At 49.4% G+C, this 16,306-nt stretch overlaps 7 protein-coding genes across 7 annotated transcripts; 3 read left to right on the top strand and 4 right to left on the bottom strand.

Annotated features, from left to right (window-relative positions):
* Window positions 1–737: 737 nt before the first annotated feature.
* On the bottom strand, window positions 738–1,232 carry LTR84_007077 (uncharacterized protein; the record flags this gene model as incomplete). Its single annotated transcript, XM_064850632.1, has 1 exon — window positions 738–1,232. One exon carries the CDS (start codon window positions 1,230–1,232, stop codon window positions 738–740), a length of 495 nt encoding a protein of 164 aa, XP_064702701.1.
* Window positions 1,233–1,640: 408 nt separating this feature from the next.
* LTR84_007076 (uncharacterized protein) lies at window positions 1,641–2,724 on the top strand (the record flags this gene model as incomplete). Its single annotated transcript, XM_064850631.1, has 2 exons — window positions 1,641–2,106; window positions 2,165–2,724. 2 exons carry the CDS (start codon window positions 1,641–1,643, stop codon window positions 2,722–2,724), a joined length of 1,026 nt encoding a protein of 341 aa, XP_064702700.1.
* A 1,455-nt stretch (window positions 2,725–4,179) lies between these two features.
* On the bottom strand, window positions 4,180–4,803 carry LTR84_007075 (uncharacterized protein; the record flags this gene model as incomplete). Its single annotated transcript, XM_064850630.1, has 1 exon — window positions 4,180–4,803. One exon carries the CDS (start codon window positions 4,801–4,803, stop codon window positions 4,180–4,182), a length of 624 nt encoding a protein of 207 aa, XP_064702699.1.
* Window positions 4,804–5,521: 718 nt separating this feature from the next.
* Window positions 5,522–7,564, top strand: LTR84_007074 (uncharacterized protein; the record flags this gene model as incomplete). Its single annotated transcript, XM_064850629.1, has 2 exons — window positions 5,522–5,781; window positions 5,938–7,564. 2 exons carry the CDS (start codon window positions 5,522–5,524, stop codon window positions 7,562–7,564), a joined length of 1,887 nt encoding a protein of 628 aa, XP_064702698.1.
* A 608-nt stretch (window positions 7,565–8,172) lies between these two features.
* On the top strand, window positions 8,173–8,574 carry LTR84_007073 (uncharacterized protein; the record flags this gene model as incomplete). Its single annotated transcript, XM_064850628.1, has 1 exon — window positions 8,173–8,574. The coding sequence occupies one exon, from the start codon at window positions 8,173–8,175 to the stop codon at window positions 8,572–8,574; it is 402 nt and encodes a 133-aa protein (XP_064702697.1).
* Window positions 8,575–9,310: 736 nt separating this feature from the next.
* LTR84_007072 (uncharacterized protein) lies at window positions 9,311–10,624 on the bottom strand (the record flags this gene model as incomplete). The annotated part of the gene is made up of 1 exon (XM_064850627.1): window positions 9,311–10,624. One exon carries the CDS (start codon window positions 10,622–10,624, stop codon window positions 9,311–9,313), a length of 1,314 nt encoding a protein of 437 aa, XP_064702696.1.
* A 1,577-nt stretch (window positions 10,625–12,201) lies between these two features.
* Window positions 12,202–13,923, bottom strand: LTR84_007071 (uncharacterized protein; the record flags this gene model as incomplete). The annotated part of the gene is made up of 1 exon (XM_064850626.1): window positions 12,202–13,923. The coding sequence occupies one exon, from the start codon at window positions 13,921–13,923 to the stop codon at window positions 12,202–12,204; it is 1,722 nt and encodes a 573-aa protein (XP_064702695.1).
* Window positions 13,924–16,306: the final 2,383 nt, after the last annotated feature.

The following is a 16,306-nucleotide window of genomic DNA, read 5'->3' as shown; positions in this document are numbered from 1 at the left end:
TGGGCAATAGTGTTTCAGATGAGGCTGAATTTCAGAATGCGGGACAGGGGCAAAGACCCGCAGCGTCAGCTCAGCCGTCCCGCAAACCTTGGCTTTGCTCTTGTGCCCGCAAATATGAGTGAATCTACCTAGGTAGTTGCACATAGGTTATCACAGAGCCAACCAAACCCTCGGTTATCAGGCTTTGCAATATGCCTCGGTGTAAAAGCAGTATATTTTGGAATGCTATGATCACATGCTACAGCCGATACATTGGAATAACCTAGGGGACTTAGCAGGTCATCACACACTATGGTGAATGCTAAGGCTGGCGTGGGGCTGCTCAGTGTACTCAGGCCATCACTCACTGGTCTAGTACACCGAAGATTTCATGATTTTGCGCAAGACCATCCAAGGGACGTTCTGCGTCAACAGTACGGCTCATTTACTTGCCAATTAGAGACCACATGCGGAAACGAAGGATCAAAGTGATTGCAACAGCAGATGCGCAAGCCTCGTACGTTCAATTTATAGTGGCATTAGCATTACTGCCTCTAAGCATAGCATAAGGTCCACATATGTGGGTCAAACGGGAATGGCTTGTCGTTCATTGTGATAGTTGAATACTTGAACCGCTCGAGAGTCTTAACAGAAATTGGCATTGATGACAATCTCCAGTAGTTGTCAATGTCACGGCCACCAGAGCAAACGAACTGTTATTTGCCACAGCTGGCCCACTATTCCACCTTGTACAGACATTATTCAGGCTTGTTCTTACGCTGGAGCCCCGAGAATCCCATACCATGCGTAAAGACCAGTGTCCCCCCAATATTTGCGCCGATGAACATGAGTACGCAGAGCGCTGTCTCAATGCCCAGAGCTACAGGCTCAAGTTTCTTTCCCGCACTCCTTCCACAATACCATATGCCGAGATTCCCCAAGACTGCGATGGTACTTGCGAGGCTGTGGAAAAAAGTCTTGACGAACTTTGGTCGCAGATTCTTGGTCTGCTTCTCGATCACACCTTGCGATAGCGCAATTTGCGTGGTACTTGTAAAGCCCGTCACAATAGCAGGTATCGCTGTGATCAGGCCCAGGACCTGTAGGTAGTATGCCCCTTTCGTTATGTCAATATCACTTTTCAAAGCTTTCACCGCAAACGAATCAGCGTTGAGACCATCCAGTAAGTCTAGGCCGCAAGTGAGTGTAAGAAATGCAATAGGGAAATGAACAGAAGCTGGGTGCGGGTGCATGGTGCATTTTTAGAGAGTAAAGTAAATACTGATGTTCAATGTGAGTGCTGAATAGGCGCCATATAATGCTGATTCTTCGCAGAGGGTACGCCTGCGATATCTGTCCCTCATGAGATGCTGTGGGGCAAAGGGGGTCCCACGTAAACTGTATGGACGCGGGTCAACTCAAACCCCGAGGAACATTGCGGGTTTCGTGTTCAACCATAGATCAAGGTCCTGCTGGATTTAATGATCAGTCTCGTTCGATTTCAATCTGGACGAGAGTGGTCACGGTATACTAGAGAAAGCTATTGAACTAGACATACCAGAATCCTGCAGTTCTTCATGTCTTGGCCCCTGTACATCGCAGCTACAATACTTCCCAAACTCCCGCGAACCGTCAGAGAATTTCTGCTGCCTGATATGAAAATGCCTCCCATTGCCAACGATGAATCGAAGGTCCAGCTAGAGCGACTCGGCCATGTGGTCGTTGAACATGCCGATCTGGCCAAGTTCAGAGCATTCGCCAAGGATTTTGGGATGGTTGAAGAACGTGTCGAGAAGGATCGAGTCTACTACCGCGGCTACGGCGTCGACCCATATCTATATGTTGCACAGCAGAGCAAGTCCCGCAGACCTAAGTTCCTCGGACCTGCATTTGTGGCAAAGTCGCAGAAGGAGTTTGATAAGGCGGCTGCCCTGCCCGGAGCGAAGCTTGGGTCACTGGCAGATGCTCCAGGTGGTGGCCAGATTGTGACATTCGAACGACAGGACGAGACCTACATGCATGTCATATATGGTCAGAAAGAACGATCAGCGCCGAGTGGGGAAGAGCCCAGTGCGACGCATGACCAGTTTGGTCCCTTGAATACACCATTCAGCAAGCCTCGGCAAGGTAGGCAAAATGCAGCAAGGCAGATTCTCAGAGTCAATGATTGATCTTGTTACTATAGGAAAGTTCCAGCGTTTTCATCCAGGACCTGCTCTCGTGCACAAGCTTGGTCATATGGGCTATGTGTATAGAGACTTCGACACAGAGGTGAAATGGTGGACATCGAATTTCAACTTCGTACCCAGCGACATTTTGTACCACTGGGACTTTTCCAACATGGACGTCTTGACGTTTATGCACCTTGACCACGGCAAGGAATATACCGACCACCACATACTTTTCCTCCAGCGAGCAGAGCCGCAAGTGAAGAAGAGTTTCATGCATCATTGTTCTTTCGAAGTGGCGGACTTTGATACGCAGCTGATAGGTCACCAATGGCTGGCTCAAAAGGGTTGGAAGAGTATTTGGGGCGTGGGCCGCCATGTCTTAGGTAGTCAGATCTTCGACTATTGGCAGGATCCTAGTGGTTTCAAGATCGAACACTATGCCGATGGTGATCTGGTGAATGAGGACACGCCAACGAAACGGGATGTTGTTGGTCCGTTCTCGGTATGGGGTCCGGAGGTCCCCAAAGACTTTGGCAGTAACGGAATCATCGTAAACGTGGGTGGCAAGATATGACATGATACTTGTGGTCCACATCCAGTCAAATCAGAGCGTCTCTCCAACCCCTTGTTCATTGTGACCTCAGATTCGTAGAAGATATATTCGGCGTCCTCGTAAAAGCACACGAGTAAGATACCCTTACCACGTCGAAGCAGAATCTTGGACTCGTTCGAGCCATGTTCTACCGTACACGTAAACCGTGATCCTGAGCATCTTGGGTAAGTAGATGTGTGATGTGACCAAATAGTCCCAGGACCCAACCCAACATACGGTAGAACAATTTCTGGTTAATCGTCGAGCGATGAGCGGTGAATGTAGCCATATTAGCAAGGATAGTTGCACGACCGATGATGAGTTGCTTTATACCGAGGCTGCCTCGCAGGTAAAACGCACCAGTACGAATGTGAAAGTCAAAGCAGTCTCCGCCCCGCGGGAATTGATGGCATCAGTCTGGTATTGTAACACGTGGGTTGTGTGCCCAGACTTTGATGGTTTTGCAGTGGCCAGGGGTTTTAGTTAGAGACCTACCTGACTCGTAAGCCGCTATCCGGCAGTATTGAGGCTAATGCTTGTAGAAGCACCTTAATTGCTAAGAGATCTGTAAGAATTACAATAACTCTAACGCGGATCAAGGAGTCTTAAGATATGTCACATCCGATTTATCAGAACACTCCAAATCCTATACTCGAGTGTACGGGCCCTGGCGGTGTTGACACGAGCAAAAACCTTGGTAATTTGCGAAATGTCTCCAATCTTTTAGAGTATCTTTGCCGATCAAGAACTGATGTTTTGAGACATCTCGAAGCCGGACTTAGAAACTGGCGGAAAAATCGTTTCTCCCTCCCGTGACGAACACAGTCTGACATTGAATTGGGGTCGTGACCATGGATACTAGAGAGGTGTGGGTGTGATGGTATGAATGATGACGAGTGCCCGAGGCAGGAAATATAGAGCAAACAAGACAGCATTATAAGATTGAGCGAGTTGGTGTCCGTGGAGGAACGTATTGTTCGTTGTTGTCCATAGAACAATATTTGTCCACTTGGATATGGAGACAATAAGTACCTTTATCCCTCTAGGACTTTCGAAGCATCGGCATGTGCACTATCGAGGCACAGAAAATTGAGAAAGATGGAATTTCCGAGTGCGCGGTCTGTACGCCAAACACTTGTTCAGCTCTGAGCATCCCTTTGACGATTGAAATCAACGAGATTCGTCATGACTTGTGAGCCGATATCGAGAGTCAAATAATACATCGAAGGTAGGCCATCGCTCTCGGCTTGTTCTGCTTCTGCATTGAATCTGAATCTAGAGTTCCTGGTGAGCGTTTAAAAAAGGCCAGGAACCCGCTCTACGTCTTGAGGAGAATAGCGGCTGAGGATAACAGATCTTTCGGACCTACCAAGGAGGCTGGCGACTGTTGAGAGCTTAGTCAAGCAGATCAGATCTCAACCGTGTTGGGAGCTCCTCTCATACTGGTTTGGCGACTTTCCTGCCTTCTCCTTTGGCCGTCACAACGTCTCTCATCTCCTTCCAGCTCGCAGGAATCATCGCATTTCCATTCTCGCTGGTAGCAACCACCACTCCAAACTCGTTGCCAGCAGTGCTGATGTAGTAATTTCTCTCATCACCCAGACTGATCACAGAGGCGCGGATGATGTCTCCCACTCTATACATCTCATTGATAACGATTTTATCTTTCTCGTGGGTGCGAACATCTTCCCTTCGAAGCACCGCTTGGAATTGGAGATCGTCATTGGTCATTTGCGTGTAAGAGAGGATATCAGAAGGGGAAGGATCGACGCTCAGGATCGATGCTGAGAGCTGGCGCTGTTGAACGCGAGTGACTCTTCCAAGAATGATGGAACCGACCTTGGGCAGTGCTCCAGTTGCAGCACTGGCTCTGGTTGCATTGGCGGCATTGTTACGTGGTATTGAGATTGTGGGTTTGGTGGTCTTGTTGACTGCAGGCGTGATAAGAGAACTGCCAATGATCGAGGCCAGAATATTGTCCTCATAGACGTGCGTTCCTGGTCCGGGCAAGTATGACGTAGTACTTCCCAGAACCTGCCCAGGAACAACAGGAGAGGCCATGTCGGATCAGTAAAAGACTAGAGTCAGTGAGTCTCAATTCTTAGCATAGCCTGGGATTGAATTCATGTGCGAAGGTTGGAGGGCCAAGATCGAAGGCATACAGCGCCAAGCAGTGGGAAGGCTGCAATGGGCAGATGGAGTCAATATCCCTGCTTTCGCTGCCACGATCGCATCAAGTTTGAATAGAGATACGAGGTGTTCGTATCGGCTCCCGTTGCGATCAGATGGGAAAACTCGATTTGGCGAGGGGGGCGCAGATGAAAAAAGTTTGTGGAATTCCAGGAAAGGCTATCCGATATCACGTGCAGCCCGTATTAGGAAAATGCTTAGTCAGTCAGATCGGGTCGGCTAGTTGATCAGAATGACTAAGCGGCTTCGGGCTCCGGCTAATTCCCTTAGTTCCTTTCGCCAGCCTGGTGACTTTGAGCCCCTCTATACTTCCAAGAGATTTGAAGCTTATTATCTTTGGAGCTGGAGGCTTGCAACCGATTTGGGTTTGTGCACAGCTAGCATCCTATCTGATAAATGAGTCTTTGGAAGCTATACTTACTTAGGACTGTACTTACCAGTATGAACAGTACATCAGTGCCCTTGTTTGCCCCCGTCGTCATCTGGTTGCTGCCTTCAGACCTTGGACAAACATGAAACATAGGATGTCGGCATGAACGACCTCACAGCATTGGTTATTAGCCTCTAAGATTGGCGTCAATGGACGACGATGGAGAAATCGGAAGGCCAGCAACAACGGCAGTATTTATGGGTCAACAAGAATGAGGCGAGCTCGTCGTTAACCAAGGGCGACCCTTCCGAGAGTAAAGCCATTTTCCAATTCGTGCAACATCAAAGATCAGATGTTCCTCATAGAACACAGGATGGGCGATATGGACGCCGCAGCCTTGCCTCACGACCTCCAGATGTGCCGTCCGCTAGATCAATGCAAGGGCGACTGCGACTTTCTCAACTTCGAAGCCCTCCCAGGTATGGATATGCCCTTCTCGAGCATTTACGATCGTTCCACTGCTTCTTTTCATCACCAGCATGCCCCCTCTCCCAGAATACTAAGTACTTCTTCACTTAGTATCCCACGTCGAATCAATGGAGGCTGGACAGTTTTGGGTGCTAATTTCTTGGAAGGACTTTGCCAAGTTCTACATCAGTCACCTCAAGTTCTGCTCAAGACGATGAACAGTCACAGCACTCTCGAACCAAGGTTGTCTCGCATCGTTCACCCAGCCCGGTTTCAGTACAAGAATGGATCGCCAGATTTCGCCGAAGCTGGGCATCTGTGCCATCCAGCAATTTCATGCCGGGCTCTAGTGTTGATCCTTTTTCTGTCACACCTTTGCCTTTGACGGGGAATGTAGAAGTCTTGCTACGGTACCACTCGCTCATGACTGCCACCGGCTCTCATGTTGACAAGGTTGAAGTTCTCCCACCTCACCTTCAACCTGTACAGAAATACAACAAGGTCGGTCAGACAATGCTTCAAGGCTGTATGCAGAACAAGCTGAAATTCTCCTCATTGCTCATGATCATGGCTGCTAGGATGGTCCATCTCTCCCGAATACCCTTAATGGGCTCCGCACAACCTGAGTACTACATGCAGATGACGCTGAGGTCTGTGCGAGAAAAAATGCTTGATTGTCAGGAGAAAGGGATTCATGCCGACGCTCACCTAGTTCAAAGTATTCACGGCCTTGCGCTGGCAGCATGGATCTGCCAGCTCTTTGAAGAGGCGTCGACCCACGTGCGGGCTGCAAAATCCCTGCTGACACTCTTGGACATGGACGATCCCTATCACGCGTTCACAGCTCAAGGTCTTGTCAACATTGACAAGATGATATGCATCGAAACGGGGTGGGTTCCTGAGTTTCCAGTGCTATTCGATCCTGGCCCAATGAATCCCACACGACTTGCACTGATCAAGGAAGAAATTGCAGATTTTGCTGCTGCTCGGCGTCAGCCACCTCTGTACCCGCACAGTCCAGTACCACAGGCAATCAAACCTTCTAGAGCCCTCATCAGTCATCAAGTCGATATCCTTACCGACGCTTCAACCATATTTGATTTTAGGTTAGGTCGTGGCTTCGAAGATGCGCTGCAAGCTGGGCTCATGAGTCCCGCTCTGGCAACGATTGTCCGTGACATTTTAGATTGTGTCGCGGTGGGGAAATATGTATGGAGGACGTCAAATGCGACCCGAGAAGATGCTGAATGGATGTGCAAGCGGATGCGCGCTATTTGCCACCGACTACTCCTTCTACCAGCTGATCTGCATTTTGCTGGAACATCAATTCAAGCAAGCAAAGATGAAGCACTACGTCTCGCCTTGCTCCTCATCGTACTAAGATGCACAAATCGCATGGCATTTCGATCTGCTCAGCCCAATATGCGTCGGTTACAACACGCGCTGTTCGGTATTGACAAGAACTGGGCTTCTCATCCTCGGCTATCTCCCTCACGCTCAGAATTACCTGTTGGGGAAAGACCAAAAGAGGGACTCTCTGCCCCCTCTACATCAACGGCCCCGAGCACAGATCATGAAAATTCTCTTCTCCTCTGGACATTGATGACAGGCCTTTTCAACGCACAAGACGAACCCGAAGAAGCTTGGTTCATGCTACGAGCGGCTTTTGTTGCACGACATCGCCTCGGAATCTTGGATTACGAGAGCCTTGAGAACTTCATGACTGATTTCCTCTTCTCTAAAACACAGCAGCGGAAAAGCCTGTTAGCAGTATCGTTATATCTTTCGATGTGATCGACAGGGTCCAAATGGCCCAAAGACAGCGCTACGCTGGATGTCATTACGTATGTGCACTATTTTTCGACAGTGAAAAGGTTCAGTCTATCAGCACGCAAGCGCGCGCTCAGGGAATGGGTTGATGAGGGTACATTTAAGAGAGGCCCCATAATGACTTCGAGCCTATTCATATCTTTCGGATGATTTCGACTGGGTGTGCTAATGAATGGGAGTGTTTCCAGGCTCAGCATCAGCCTCATGAATAGTTATGCTCGGTGATCCTGCAGATACGACATACCTAGAGCTGGAAATGATACTCGTCTAGATATATGAGTTGCGCTTCTCTTTTTCTCGCCCATAGCAGGTGCTACGAGTACATTTTTGGCCCCCAGATTGCTGGGTTCGTACCAAGCTGAAGCGGAGGGACCAAACCAAACTTTTTAAGGCCCTCATTGTCCCCTCCCTTGGCGCTGCTCGGGTCTCCGCGTTGTCGCAGCAGCTCACTTAAAATCGCCTTTGCATATCTTAGCCAATGGTCCGTCATTATCTCAAAGCCTCAACGTGACGTGGATATTGGAGGACCAATCGACGCCATCGAACCAAACCGGGGGACAATCAAGTTGAAGATGTCCGAAACGCCAACCCAAAAGAGCCTCCCAGGCTCCTTAGTCTCGACGCAAAGCCAACTAGAAGCGTACGATCCCAACGCGCCCTTCACGTTCATCAACACATTCATCCTCCCGTCGTCGGACGTAGAGGAAGCGTTTCTGCACCAATGGGCCAACGTCGCACGGTTCATGAAGACGCAACACGGGCTGATCTCTGCGCAACTCTACCGCGGCTGCCCGGACAAGGATAACCGCAACAACATCTTCACCATGGTCGTGGTGTGGGAGTCGGTCAACGCGTATCGGGAAATGCTGCAGAATCCGGAGCTGCAGAATGTGCATCATGGGTTTCCCGAGGGGACCGAGGAGTTCTATGTTATGGCTACCAAGGTCGCGGTACCGGGGGTGTGCACTGCTTGAGATGCCCTTTGAAGTGCACTGCTTGAGATGCCCTTTGAGTCCTTTACGGTGTGGATGTGTTTTATCCCGTGTCCAAGCCACTTTGACGCGGTATCTCAAAGTACGCGAGTCGATCATACGACCGGCAGCCTGATGTTTATGAATGATGGGGCGCCGAACGTTCTCACTACGGAAGACTCGTGCCCAGCTATCAGCCTTGTTCGGGAACATCCTTTGTCAGGGACGAAGGGGGAGTCTTGAAAGCGGGAAGACTGTATTGGTAATAGGGTTATTGATGTTGGAGAGCACCAGGGATCTAAGTATGGGAGGTGTTTCGGCCTCATCCAGTGGAGCACGATTGGCAGAGGGTAAGGGGATCCGAGACTCAGAGTATGATACTCATATGCTATTTCATGGCTATCTCAGCCCCATTACATATTATTTTATGTTATCTCATAAACCAGAAGGCGAAATTGTACCGTCTGCACCACCCTTAAATGAGCAACACAATCCAGGGTTGGTGATAACATGCACCAACCTAACCTTCAGGATGAAGCTCGACAGCGATAGAGCAAATTCCTTCCCGTCAACCGGAGGACCACAACACCAGGCTATCAAAAGATGGTTCAGTACCTTGCACTGTTTGCAAGTTAGCATGCATTACACGATTCTCATATTCCCATTCTATTCCAAGCATCATTAACCCCCATTCGAGCATGGGGCAATATCTGAATCCATGCTCAACTTCAAATATGCTTCAGATAGTCGACGTCGTCGAATCATCAGAGACAGGGCAAGTAACGTCCGAAAAGAAGTATCCGGTACTACCGCGCGTCACGTAATCATCCACCGGGGAATTATAACAGGCACAAGAATAAGTGGTCCCGAAATCTAGCCCAAATCCCACGGAAACTGTGTCAGGATGATTAACTGTACAGTACTGGCGACACTCTGCGTATGAAACGGGCGTGGAGGAATCATAAAAGTCCTCAACTGGAGCTCCAGAATTATATCCTTCGATATTACACGACGAAGGTGTTGGTGGCGCCGTAGTTGTGGTTGTTGTTGCGGTTGTTGTTGTGGTTGTGGTCGTAGTTTCAGTCGTTGTCGTGGTGGTGGTTGTAGAGGTGGTCGTATCTGACGTTGTGGTCGAAGTGGTCGTATCTGATGTTGTGGTCGAGGTGGTCGTAGCTGATGTTGTGGTCGAGGTGGTCGCATCTGATGTTGTGGTCGAGGCTGTAGTAGTTGTCTCCGAGGAAGTGCTCGTGGAGGAGGTTGTTTCCGAGGTAATTGTTGAGGTTGTAGTCCCTGAGCTGCTTGTTGATGGAGGTGTCGAAGTGGTAGAAAGTCGAGTCGAAGAGACAATTGTGGTATGCGGCCATGAATATGAAGTGGCGCTCGAAGAAGATGAGACACCTGAAGATCTGGTGCTGCTAGGACTGGTAGGTGATACGGGGCTACTATGCCATGAATGGGGCCCAGTAGAGGAAAAATGTGCTGCCGTTGTTGATGAGATGCTGCTAGTGCGTCCCTGGCTGCGAGTATAGCTTGCGTGACTTGAAATGATCGAGCTCTTCGTCTGCCACTGCCATCCCGTTCCTGAGGAGGAAGTAGTAGTAGTGACAGAAGGTTTCGTGCTTTGATACCAATCAGACCATGGCTGTTGGCCAATTCCAGCTGATGAAGTTGATGTCTTTAGATTATGCGCCTGCCTGCTTGACCAAACTTCGCGGTAGGAGGCAATTTTGCTGGGGTCCATGCCGGAATTCCCCTGATGACCACTCCATCCAGAAAATCCTGTAGTCGAAGCTGTGGGTGTTTTGGTAGAGGAAGGTTTTCCGCTCGCGGTTGCTGACGTTTTCGTCTTCAAGATGCTGCTACCATGGGCTGCAGGGGTCCAGGCCGACCAGAAGATTGACTGCTCAGGCAACGCAGCTGTTGGGTTCCAAACAGGTTGACCATAACTCTCAGTCACGACAATTGCGCAAGAACCATCGTTCGGACTCTCTAGCTTACTGGCAAAAGCGCCAGAAAAGGCAATGAGCCCATATGCCCAAGATTGTGCACGCATTCTCACCAACCAAGAGAAGGGAATGAGCTGAAGAACTCTCAAATGATGGACAACAATGAGTGAAGGTAGAGTTAATGGATTTGACGACAGCACGACTAGGAGCAGGCAGCGTGAGGACCCTTGTTATATCGGATTTACGGAGTACAGATCCGGAACATCTTTTCACTAACCTGTGTTGGCAGCTTTTCAGAGGCCATGGTGAACCCGAAACCGGGGTGGGCAACAGGAGCGATTTTACAGCAAATGCTGTGCACCATTTGTATAGAAAATGTTCTGTATCAGTAAGGTCAAAAGAGACGGGATGTTACGCGAAATTTGTGTGAAAGACAAGTCCACTGCGGTGACGGGCTTTCGGCTGCTTCATTTCGCTTGGAAAGGGGCAAGTGTTGTAGCTCTTGGGGTTCCAGCCACTGGTTCAGTATTCTCGCCAGCCATGTAGTAGAGGAGGGACATGGGAGAGGACAGCCTTTGTCAAGCTATCCGTTATGTTGCATCTACAGTGAACCACTTTACAGAGGGCTCGCTGTGAGCAAAATCATATGACGAAGTAGGTAGAGAAGACATCAAGAAATTAGAACGATGAGCTGGCGGCTCACTAAGGGTGGGCTTGTCGAGGTCTCATTGTCCGCCTCTGCCAAGGCAGTCCAGAACCGCTCTTCCCCAAGCTCGCTTGCTCTCCCCTACCGTTAGGATGTCTCCTGATTAACATGGGAACTACTGCGTAAAGTCCTTTGTTACTCCTAGTACGTGTCGGGATGAGATTGATCCTAGCCTGCCACTCAAAGTCGTATCGTGGTACGCCGTGGTCATTGTGGATTTTGCAACCAGTCTTGAAATACCAGACTCCTCCCTAGTCGTAGATCTAAGGATCAGGATACTGCAACTCTCAAACACGTTTTAGGCATATTTCTCGTCATTAAGTCAGTGCTGTAACTCTGCACATTGATATGAAAGGAGATATGTTACGTCTTGATATTCGAGTGGAGTTTGGGCTATCTCCGTTTTGGCGAGATTTAATATGTCGATGAGACTGACTTGACCACGGCAAGCGATTTCTCAACTGATACTGCTTTCGTGCCCGAACCGGAGGGTTTCTGCCAGCTGACTAGCCATGCTACTTTGGCAGTACTTCGAATAATCGAACCTCTTGAGCAGCAGTTGACCAAGATTCGAAAAGCCTTTCAATAGCCGCAAAGTCGTCTTCCGTAGCTCATCGCCATTCCGGTAGTCTGTTTTTCATACTCGGTGATCTGTTGCTCCCAGGGATGGTACATCGAAGCAGCATCGCAAAGAGGGTCGCCACCTTCGGTACGGTCCGAAGACCGGGTTCAGGGAGATGCTCCATTGTATGACGGTAGACGTCAACCAGCTGCTGAGGAGAGGGTATGGGAGGCCCATCACTTGAATTGATCAAGATGAGAGCAGATGGTATTGCTTGCTTTGGTTGCACATGTCGAACTAATATGGAGAAACCTCTGCATCTCTTGCGACAGTGGCTCGGCAGGTCTTCATGGTGCAGAGTTGAGACTTCAGGAGCAAATCCGTTATTGGATTCTTGTCGATCATGGCACCACTGTTCAAGAGTTCGACTGCCACGTGGACCTCCGACTGGGAGCGCCAGGACCGAAGTTCTCTGTGTGATCCAAGCGGGCTGAAGGAGCGGGATTGATCCTGCTGATTATCGAGGGGGGAATATCCCTCACTGAAAGCTGACTTGACGTAGTGTATATCGAGGGTGGTGGGTGGTAAGCCGGCTGCGGCCCCTTTGCATTTTTGACATCAGCTTCTATGGCGGGCACCGTTTGGCCGTCTTCTTCCTCCTTCTCTTTCTGCAGTCTGTTGGTGTACAGATTCATGGCGAACTTCTCCCATATAAGATACAAGGCCACGACCAGTATCGTCACAGGTATCGTGAACGCCCAGTAGACCCATATTCTCCGATTGACAACTTCGTTGCCGTGCGATGCGTCCCACTTGAAGAAGTCGATGGAAAACAATGAGCTCAGAAACGTGCCTGGTAGGAAGAACATCGTGACAATCGCAATGGCCTTCATGGCTGTACTGTCTCGCTTGGACTCTCTTGCCAAGATATGTGTGTCTCGTCCGATGCGCAGATTCTGATTCTGATCACGTTGAGTGATAAGGCTGAAGAGCCCCTGAACCACCAAGACTGACTTGTGCTCCCAACTTTTGGCCTGAGTGAAAAGTTGGCCAGTGAGTCGCGCACGGCTAGTCGCGTGGTCCCTAATGTAACGGCTGGCCTCAGCCAACTGTAACTGCTCTCTAGTAGGAGATGCCCCATCCTCTTTGGCGTCGCAATCCAATTCTATCCGATTACACTCTGCGATCGTGAACTCCGCCAGCTCACGCAGACCTGAGAGGTCGTCACAAATCGTACCAATGTTGATAGCCATACCGGTTGTCCTTGCTGAGTAGTCGCCGAGTTCCTGCTCAGTGATGACCGGCTTGGCAGTGTTCCAGTCCACATTGTACCAGAAGCCAGTGGCCTGCATAACGGCTTCGATATCGAGAAGAGTAGGGCCAAACATATCACGAATTGCCAGAAAGCCTTGCCAGTGCGCTAGCAAACCCAGAAGCATAGGATGAGAGGCATATTGACGATGAGACTGAAGATCATCGAGCAGGCGCCTTGCCCACACAGCGTAGTTTGGCGGCGATGTGCTTGGACTGCCTATCCACATAAAGGCGCAAACCGCCCCTGAACGAGGGGAGTAAGCCCACGCGATTTCGAAGATGAGACAGGCGCAACGTTGTGTCATAAACTTGTTCTTGCGAACTATACCATCGGTGGTGCCATCGTAGTTATATGTCTTGCGGAGGCGTGCTGGTATACTATGAAAGGTAACCAGGCCTGGTGGGACGGGAAAAAAAGTAAGATCAAGGGTTTCCAAAATGTTGTTGATAATGTAACCTGTGTCGGCGGGAATTGCAGTCTTGTCTCCTGCGTCAAAAGCTATGAGAGTTAGGGATGGGGGTGATTTACGTGTGTCGGCATCAAGGTCTCCTAGGCTTTGCATGAAATGTGGTATTACCCTGTTATTTGCGATTGGAGTTTCGGTGTACTGCCATTTTGAGGCGGCATCTTCTTTGACTTCGATCAGAACAAAGTCGCTTGTCGATGGTGTCGGGAGATATGCTGGAGGCAGGGCTGCCGGTGGTGGCGGCGGTGGCAGTGTGGGAGGTGAACTGTTCCCAACTTCAGGAATGTTTTCTAGCCTTTCAATGTCGAGAACGACATCATTAGACTTGATGGCTGTGCTATTAGTATCGGAATGCATTTGTGTTGTTAATGATGTTCATAAGAGAATGACTGATCTCAACTGAGCAAGGCCCCAGGCGTTGAAGAGCTTCTCGTCCTTGTGTGGATCGAAAGATAGAACACGAAGGAGGTGTCAACAAGGCGCAAAGGGCTGAATAATATGCGATGCGGGAAGAAGCGAGCAAGCAAGCATGTGAACTCAAGGGATCGATAGGGTTTTGGGGACCGTCTTTCATCCAACGCCATGAGGCTGGATCTCTGGTGGTGGGGATGACAAACTGCCCATCGCGGGCTCAGCCCCGATCCGTCGGCGGCACTGCTGGGCTAGGCTTGTTTCCAATCGCCCCTTCAAGCACACCAATGCACTCTTTCAGCCAACCAGACCATCCAGACAGAAACCGAAAACCCAAGTTACTGCAAGACGGGCGAGACTTTGGGGGCCGTCGTTAAAAATTCACGTTACATGGGGGAACTCTTCAACCTTTCGGCGCATGATCGAACGAAATGCGAATAGATGGCTTGCCAAGTTGATTGGACATGCCTATGACTATCGAATGCAGAGATGACCTCTACCTGCAACCCGTTGTTTAGCCACACGAATAGGCATGGGGCGAAGAGCATCAATATGATTCGGATAATGACATGGAGCCCTAGGCAAGAATACCCAAGAAAGAGCTAGGCGCCCTGTCAGGGAACCTCAGTCAACGAATCTTCACTTCGACTAAGACTAGTGGGGTTGCATTGAGGACTGGATTTGGTCAGATGTTGGTAAAGCTCATGATCGTCAGGAGCGATCTTTTGTCTGTCTGTCCGAATTGACAGCCAATTCTTCGTTCCGATAACGTGGAGTAAAGGACAGAGATAAGAGCAGCGTTCTGGCGATCTACAGGCCAAATCTTCGTCAATGTACAGTCGTCCTTCATTCCGCAGGGCGGGACCAAAAATGTAGCGCTCTTCAGTCTTCGTTGCTTTGTTGAGGATGTGCGAACCATCCGCCCGCGACAGGAGAGAAGTGCAGGGACAGGGTAGGTCGAAATCCACAAGAGGTGCTTCGGCTCTGATATCTCAATTCTCGAGCTTGCTTTTGCTTGCTGGTCGGGTACGAAAAAAAGATGTCCACCAGGATCACCCAAAATCATGCGCACAAGGACACTCTATGCCACATCGTCGATAAATTCTGTAATCCGCCATGTACAATCTGTCCTCCAAGCTCAGGTGGATTTAGCATGCGGGGGAGGGAGCACAAAGGTATATCCACTCGATTTTCTGGCCCATCAATGAACCCATCATGAACTCCTCAGTATTGATACGAAGTACCTTATTGGCGTCTGAGGCCTAACATGGTTGGATTGAGAATCTATCAGAGCGATATATATGCATGAGCATCTCCAAACTTAATTCGATTTCTAGGAGTCTTCACATCTGAGATCTATAGAATAAGATTGGAAGAAGGATGAAATCCAGAATCCATCAGTCGCCGGCCAGAGAGATATCACATCATGAAACGTCGATTGCGCAACCTCAGAAGACGAATCCCCAATCTCCTGACGGGTTCCATGGACTGCGAAGTTTCAGCAATGATGAGTGTTGAGTTATCCACGATGAATTGCAGACCCTTAATGCTCCAGCCTCACGAATCACCCTGCATCTTGCTGATATCTCAATCTCGATCTCAGTCTCACGAAAAGAAAGATCCATTGCACGCAGAAAGTGGACCCCCAGCCAATCTCAACGGCAAATTTGGCAGGAGGCGCAAATCCAAGGGCAAGGCTGCGGGCTGAGGGAGACGTGCAGATGAGGGAGAAGGCAATTAGGCGTTGAGATTGGAGTAACAATAGCCTGCCTGCCTGGGCCACGCCTGCGTCACTTTAGGCGGTGATAGCTGTGATAATGCCTAACTAAAAGCCCCCTCGGCCTTAAGCCAGGTCAATAGTCAAACCGTGTCACCCCACTCAATCAAAATCACCACCGTTTTAGCGGGTGTAGCCATAGACGAAGATCAAACAGCAAATCTCACCCGAAGCCTGAAGCTTCGAGTTTCATTTTAATTTTTGTTTGATTAATTGATTTGTTTTTGACTCATTTGGGATGAAATGCAATTTCAGGGCCTGGTGCTTGGGAATAGATATAAACATGTTGTTCCTCGTGCCTCCGAGAGAAGCCTGGGTTTTATCTATTGACCCATCCCAGCCTACACAGCGTCTGGTGTCCTCCAAATCATGCCGAATGGACCTCTCAAGAGATCACGACATCGATGGATGAAACACCACCTATATGGGTTGGGCATATCATTCTCACGCCCATTCGACGATCGAAACAAACAGGAAGGGCACCTAGGATTATTATGTCACCAAACAGTCGAGAAAGACATTTGCATTGTATATCGATCGAATTGAAAGAGA

This window comes from Exophiala bonariae, assembly GCF_035927105.1.
Source record: "Exophiala bonariae strain CCFEE 5792 chromosome Unknown scaffold_27, whole genome shotgun sequence".
Classification (NCBI taxonomy): Eukaryota; Fungi; Ascomycota; class Eurotiomycetes; order Chaetothyriales; family Herpotrichiellaceae; genus Exophiala; species Exophiala bonariae.
Note: the sequence above shows the minus strand (reverse complement) of the source record. Positions and strands in the feature narration are given on the sequence as shown.